At 27.4% G+C, this 7,142-nt stretch overlaps 4 protein-coding genes across 4 annotated transcripts in view; all 4 read left to right on the forward strand.

Moving 5' to 3' along the window:
- Window positions 1-1,619: 1,619 nt before the first annotated feature.
- LOC105621283 lies at window positions 1,620-2,095 on the forward strand. The gene is made up of 2 exons (XM_012202751.1): window positions 1,620-1,763; window positions 1,892-2,095. The coding sequence occupies exons 1-2, from the start codon at window positions 1,620-1,622 to the stop codon at window positions 2,093-2,095; spliced, it is 348 nt and encodes a 115-aa protein (XP_012058141.1).
- Window positions 2,096-2,200: 105 nt separating this feature from the next.
- Window positions 2,201-3,161, forward strand: LOC105621148. Its single transcript, XM_012202617.1, has 2 exons — window positions 2,201-2,279; window positions 2,896-3,161. The coding sequence occupies exons 1-2, from the start codon at window positions 2,201-2,203 to the stop codon at window positions 3,159-3,161; spliced, it is 345 nt and encodes a 114-aa protein (XP_012058007.1).
- Window positions 3,162-3,322: 161 nt separating this feature from the next.
- Window positions 3,323-5,090, forward strand: LOC105621284 (odorant receptor 4-like). Its single transcript, XM_012202752.1, has 5 exons — window positions 3,323-3,420; window positions 3,866-3,965; window positions 4,057-4,181; window positions 4,826-4,958; window positions 5,034-5,090. The coding sequence occupies exons 1-5, from the start codon at window positions 3,323-3,325 to the stop codon at window positions 5,088-5,090; spliced, it is 513 nt and encodes a 170-aa protein (XP_012058142.1).
- A 1,272-nt stretch (window positions 5,091-6,362) lies between these two features.
- LOC105621285 overlaps window positions 6,363-7,142 on the forward strand; it is a 2,327-nt gene continuing 1,547 nt past the window's right edge. The window contains exon 1 of the mRNA XM_012202753.1: window positions 6,363-6,444. Coding sequence (XP_012058143.1) covers window positions 6,363-6,444 — 82 coding nt within the window. The remainder of the gene's footprint in view (window positions 6,445-7,142) is intronic.

Raw genomic sequence — 7,142 nt, forward strand, 5'->3', positions numbered from 1 at the left:
ATATATATATATATATATATATATATATATATATATATACAGAAATATATATAATATATTTTTTATATATGTATACCTACTCAACAAATGAAGATGGATTGAAATGGATTCAGATTTTCAAAAATATTGATTCATGAATGTTAAAATTAATGCATTTTTATTCATTTATTCATAGGAATTGCAACATATCTCTATGTCTTTCAGTCTAAAAATAACATTAGCTTTTTCTGTGCACACAAAAATAATTGTGAATATTGTTCAATTCAAAATTTTGAATAAGAAATGCAGTTTTTCAATCCAATTGCATCCAGTTGAATCTAATTAAATCCAATTGAATATAATTAAATCCAAAAAAAAGTATTCGTTATTTAAAATACGCATTCGGATAGAAAAAAATTTCAATCCATTCTCATTTGCTGGGTATGTAAAATAAGTTAAATATATTAAAATTTTCAACATTTTGAAAAAATTTTACATAGGCGACTAATGATCTCCTATTTAGTAGTGATCGGTTACTGAAGCTATTGGACGCGTCTGAAATCCGATCCGTCTAACAATACTGCATGATAGTGCTTTGAACATAAAGGTAGCAACAATATGGCCCGATGCGATAGTACTAGTTACGCCATCTCTTGAAAATCCTTTAAGGACGTTTTCCGACTGCAGTTGTGCTCAACCTAATGAGCACATTAATCATCATTATGAAAATTTTTATGAAAATTTATTTCACTTTTATATAGTATAAGATATTCCATAAGTATTAATGTATTTATACAAGTTTTTTTCATATAATATAAAATGTCTTCCGTCTTCGCTATTACCGCTGGTCGAAAAAATAGCGAGTTTACTTATTGTGTTACTTAATTTGCTTAATGATTTCTTAAATACGAAAATAGGAAACCATATTCAGACAAATTTCATATTATTCCCTGTGATATCAAGTTTTATATTTCATTGTTTCAAAAAATTGTTAAAAAAAATTTTTTTGTTAGTGAATAAAACCATTTTCAAATAAACTCTAGATAGCTCCTATATATATATATATATTTATTTTAAACGCTTCACTTTTGAAGTAAAATATTTCGGTTTTTAATCCCGCTTCGGGTATTGAGTTTTAAACCACATAGGAACTAAAACAAGCTTATTCTGTAAATTTAAAAAGTAAATTTAGAAAAATCTAAAGAAAATGGATTTTTTCGGAGAACGATTCCTTAAAATTATTCCACTATAATCGAAAAAATAAAACTACATTCGTCAAAGTTTAATATTGTCGATTTCTATCTGTCGCGAATAGTAACTCGAAGACTTGAACTATTGAATAGGAGTTAAAAATATACTTATCGTATTCTTCAGCGTATTCGTAATTCAGACAGTAGAGAATTTCTCAAAATCAAGCTATCAAATGCTGTCTACTCACTATCATTAGAATTACATTATACTTCTGCGAGATGTATACTTATCGTAAATGCCTGTCGCTCGCGTTATGGAAAGAACATGAATGTATAGAACAGTATCTAAAATATTGATTTATTTATAACTAACACTTATCATGAAAAAAAGTTCTTTCGAGGGAAGCCTCGAAATTCACGACACAATTCATGACTACTTCTTTGTGAAATATGGAAAATAATAGAGAATATTATTACGATATTAGTAAGTGGTATCTGATGTTAGTCGGCCAATGGCCTTACCAAAAGTTAAAAGAGAGTTTATTTTTCTTGATTTTCATACTCTTTCTTGAGACTTCTGCACTTGTTACACAGGTAACATAAACATAATTTTTTATTTCAGAAAAGAAAAAATTAATGTAACAGAAGTTTATTAATATTCTACGTCGATTTGAATAATCTCTTTGTTAATTAAAATTACAAATGGATATCGCATTTTTCAGATAGCAAAATTTGTCATATGCGATAACGCGCAATGTATTTATGAAACTTTACCACCACATATGCTGACAGTGATGATTTTGGTGAAAATTTTCACATATCAATTTAACAGCCGAAAAGTATGTTCAATTAATATGAATGATGTCGACATTTCTAATTTTAAGCTACCGACACGAATAGTTCCTTTGCAAAAGAAATCTTCTTGACGAAATTTTATGTATTTGTTGAGAATATTGCATCTGAGATATCAAGTATATCACTGATGTTTGTAGATTAAAGATCTCACAGATCGCTTATTCGTAGACTGGGATATGCTCGAAACTGTGGAAGAACACAACATTATGAGAAATTATGCTCGAAACGGCAGATGGTACGCGCTCATATATGGCTGTATGTAATTACTTGATTTTAATTAAGAAATGGAAAAAAAATTTCCTTATATTAGGTGTAATAAAAAGAAATCCATTATTTTTGCATGAAATCGAATGGAAAAATAATGGATTTCTTTTTACTACATCTAATACAATTAAAAAATAAAGATAATATATTTTCTTTTATATCTTGAATACAGTATTTAAATTTATCAAAAGTATTAAAAGTTAATTAAAATATTCCAAGGTAATTATATAAAGAAGAGATCAATACTTTATCAATGTATAATATCAAAATATAAAAGATGTATATTGCACAGAAAAGAATTTTTATTTTTTTATAGAAAAAATTCTTGAAACATCGCGAGCTGAAAATATTTGAATATACAATTTTATTTTGTTTATACGATAAAAAATATTGAGACATTCCGCCAAACATTTTATTTGACAAAATAGAATTATGTATTGAATAGACATTAAAGGGAGGAGAAAAAGTGGGGAAGGAGAAAAGTTCTGATGAAATATTACACACATTTATTGAAAAATAAAATATTTTCAGCATCATAATTCTTAATTAAAAAATAATACTTTAAAAACAAACTCATTTTGATAAATTTGCTTCGTTTTTTTTGCAGCGTATGTTTATGTGTCTACCATTTCATTTACAACAACCTCTCTCGCGCCACGCATTTTGGATATTGTATTTCCCTTGAATACTTCTCGTCCTATAATGTTAGCATATCCGGCATACTATTTCGTTGACGAAAATCAATATTTCTACTATATTTTTCTCCATATGTTACTTACCAGCAGCGTGTGTATGACCGGATTAATTGCGCATGATAGCATGTTTTTTATTTACATCGAACACATCTGCGGCCTTTTCGCCGTCGTTGGGTAATTTATACCGAATTATTTATACCGAAAGAAGATCACATCTCTTCTAGTTAGAAGATAAATAAAATTCTCTGTACGGAAGAGTAAATATAACGTAATAATAGTTTTAGCTTTTATACGTTACTTGGAAGAGTGCAGAAGTTAATTTTCAAAAACTTTCTAATAATGTTGTTTTGCGCGAATACTTGCAGATTTAGATTTGAAAATGTGTCACACAAATATAGTAGTACGGAAAAAAGTCTAATCGATTGTCTGGATAACGGGTATCACAGAAACGTTGTTTTTTCAATTCGCGCTCATCGAAAAGTTTTACGGTGAGTGTGTAATAATATTATAACACATTTTTCTTTTAATCTCGATGCTATTTAACTAAAATGATCTTTGATAATCTTTGCTGATTTTTATTTAGACATTTAGGATACGTTCCGAAAGTACATTTTCAGTGTATTCTTATTTTTCAATAAATGATAAGACAGAAAGATGTATTGCGTTTTTGGAACACAGTCTTTTAATTGTCATTAGTAGATATCGAATTCCTATGCAATATTTTTTTAGCAAACAAATTGGAAATAGATATTTGCCTTATTAAAAAAGCATTCTAAAAATGCATATTTATTGCATAAAAATTTGCATATTCTGTGCATGTTTGCAAAAAAAAAATGCATAAAAATCCGATGTCTAGTTATTAGTATCGCATTCTTATTCTAGGTTTGCAAAACTTCTCGAAGATACCTTTTCGATATCGTTCGCTGTGCAACTCTTGATCGTTACAGTTGGCTTGAGCATTACCTTAGTACAAGTTAGTTACGTATAAAATAGACAAATACTCTAGAATTCTGTGATATAATAAAAAACTAAAATAGGAACTTATATTTTTCGCATTCAAGCTGTCGATGCAGTTACATGATTTAGCAGAAGCAATGAGATACTTCGTCTTTATTATTGCTCAATTGTTTCACTTGTTCTGCTTAAGTTTCCAAGGACAAAAACTGATAAGTCATAGCCTCGAAACTTGCGACAAAATGTAAGAAATAATATTAACTCGGAGGATACTCACATAGAGTATTTTTATATTCAACGACAAAAAATTAAGAATTTAGAAAATAATTATGAATTGTCGTATTTTATAGACATTTAAGAGATTTTTTAAATAATATTTATTCTTTACGAATCTTTAAATATGCAATTCCTTTGAAATCCATAATAAAAGAGTTATATTCATTATAATCTTTATTTTTTAAAAAATAAATTTATAATAAGCTACTTAACATATTTATTCCATTTATTATAACATTTGTTTTTTTTCTATTTATATCCTTAGGGAATTGTGATTAAATCTATATTTATAATCTATTCTTCTAAAAAAACTAAAAAAAAACAATCAATAATATACAATATATTGTTAATAATAATTTTATAATTTTATTTAGAATATATTTTATATTTTATATTTTATTGGAATATAAAAACACTTATGTGATTGTTTACGTTAAAAAATTATATTGACTATTCCTAGATTAAATAAAAAATAAATCAACTGTTTGATTGATATTAGAAACGTAAAAATATATTTATGAAAATTCCCTGCAATCAATAGATTATATTCTTATTTATCGTTTTGTAAATATAATACTAGTAATGATAGTATAATGATAGTATATTTTATAGATTTCGAGGTTCATGGTTTATCATACCAATGAAGGAACAAAGATTACTTTTATTCGTAATGAGAAAAAGTATCGAAGCTAGTGTCTTAACCGCCGGAAAGATATACGTATTTTCTCTAGAAAATTTTACAGCGGTAAAACAATGAATATAACAAACATCATAAAAATATGCAAATAAAAAGAATATATTAAATTTTATTTTCATTTAGGTCGTGCAAAGTTCGATGTCGTACTTTACGTTACTATCGTCCTTTGACGTGTCATGATACCCAACGATTATGACAGCATGTAGTAAAATATCCCTGAAGCGTTCCATAATAATATTATAATTTGTACAATGAATAAAATAATGTTTATATTTGCTATTATTATAAAATAAAATAAAAATAATACAATTTTATTTCTCTATCGATAATTTCTAAAAAACCAGAAAATTTTCTCTATCGATCCTTCCTCGAAGGTTTAAAATACGATATGTAGAAGTATGCAGAAGTATACAAAAACCAGTAGAAATACTCATTTTATAGCATTATTTTATTTTGAACGATACATGCTTTCCGGAGGGAATTTGTAAAATAAGCCATTTTTATTAATTATTATTTTATTAATTTATTATGGAACTACATTGTCAAAGGAGCATATATATTACTTATGTTCATAAAATCCATTAGAACAAAAATCCGGATGGAACATTGCGCGATAAAGTTGTGTTGTAAGAATTGTTTATGTTACTTTCCAAAAAAGATTTTTTTATTCATATCTCATATTGAAGAATAAGCACAAATGAAAAATTAGATAAAAAAGTACGAAATTAGTCTTTGTATTATCGAAAATACTACACTGTAATTATAAGTGTTATCGAAACCAACAGCAATCAACATGACATTGTCTGTAGTATCATCGCTTACCGACACGTAACTGTATCAGAAACTGAAAACATTCTACGTTTTTCTAGTAAGTATAATCTCGCAGGTAAATACTGTCCGAAAGGAAACTGTTCAGTATAATTCAATTCATTCCAAATCGTCTACCATATATTCCAGCGTGTACTCAATACACACTCATTCCAATCATATTTCTGAAAGGATCAACTGTTCACTTGCATCTGCTATTAATACTTGTTATATTTACATGAAACATATTGTGTGCTTTCCAGCGACACAGTGCGACACAGTGATCATCTCTTTGTTTAACATTGGCAAACAAGAAGGATGTAATGATCCATTGTGTCACACCGTATCATTTGTCGCTTGTTGGAAGGCATACATACTTAGCGAAAGTGCCTGTCAGTTAAGAAAATCCATCATTAAAATGTCCCCCGACAATGGGAAGAGAATGTGCGTGCGGAGAGGAGGATCTGAAATATTAATTTACTTACAACCGACCCTTATTGCGGAAAAAAATACTTTCCAGGAGAAGTTACTATTTTCGAAATTCAGACGACATTACAGAGCCGAGGAGACTGTTTTATGAAATATGAAAACCAGGAGAAGTTACTATTACGATATCAATAAAAAGTACCTTATGTTAGTCGGTCAATGGCCTTATCAGAAGCCGAAAGAGAAGCTAATTTATTTTACACTTATAATAATACTTGCAATCTCTTCAATCATTCCACAGGTAACATTAATTATTGTCAAGAATTTTTTTTTAAGAGAGGAAAGAAACAATAGAAATTTGTTAAAATTCTGCGCTGATTAAGATTCCAAATCGCTTATCACGAATCTTTGATTGATGACGTCAGAAGCAAATATATAATAAAAATTCTTATAAAATAGATTAAAATAGAAATATAATATTTTCAAATAAACAATATTTTCATTTGATAGAATACACTTGTAAAATACATCGAAAATTCTTATCTTAGAATAGAATCAAATCATGTTTATTTCAATTCGACAACTGTTATACAGCTTTCATTTTCTGACATAATTTAATTTTGAATATTATTTATTGATTACTTGGAATATTAAGAGAATTTGTGATATATTTTGCAAACTTATTTTACTGCAAATATTATTTTATTACAAAATATTTACATTTTAATAAAATTTGCAAGAATTTTTTTATGTATTTTCCTCGCTTCTGAAGTCACAATTAACAAGATGATTACAATGAGTACATAATTGAAGTATTATAATGATTCTAAAAATAATAAAACAATCTAGATGTGACACAAGAGTATGTGAGATAGATGTGATCTAGATGTGATACAAGGATATATGAGCAGTAGCCAGATTACAGTCGCTAAAATATAATATTTCAAATAACATATAATAAAATAAAACATACATTTTATTTTATGTTATTTGAAATAT

Source organism: Atta cephalotes (genome assembly GCF_000143395.1).
Source record: "Atta cephalotes unplaced genomic scaffold scaffold00032, whole genome shotgun sequence".
Lineage (NCBI taxonomy): Eukaryota > Metazoa > Arthropoda > Insecta > Hymenoptera > Formicidae > Atta > Atta cephalotes.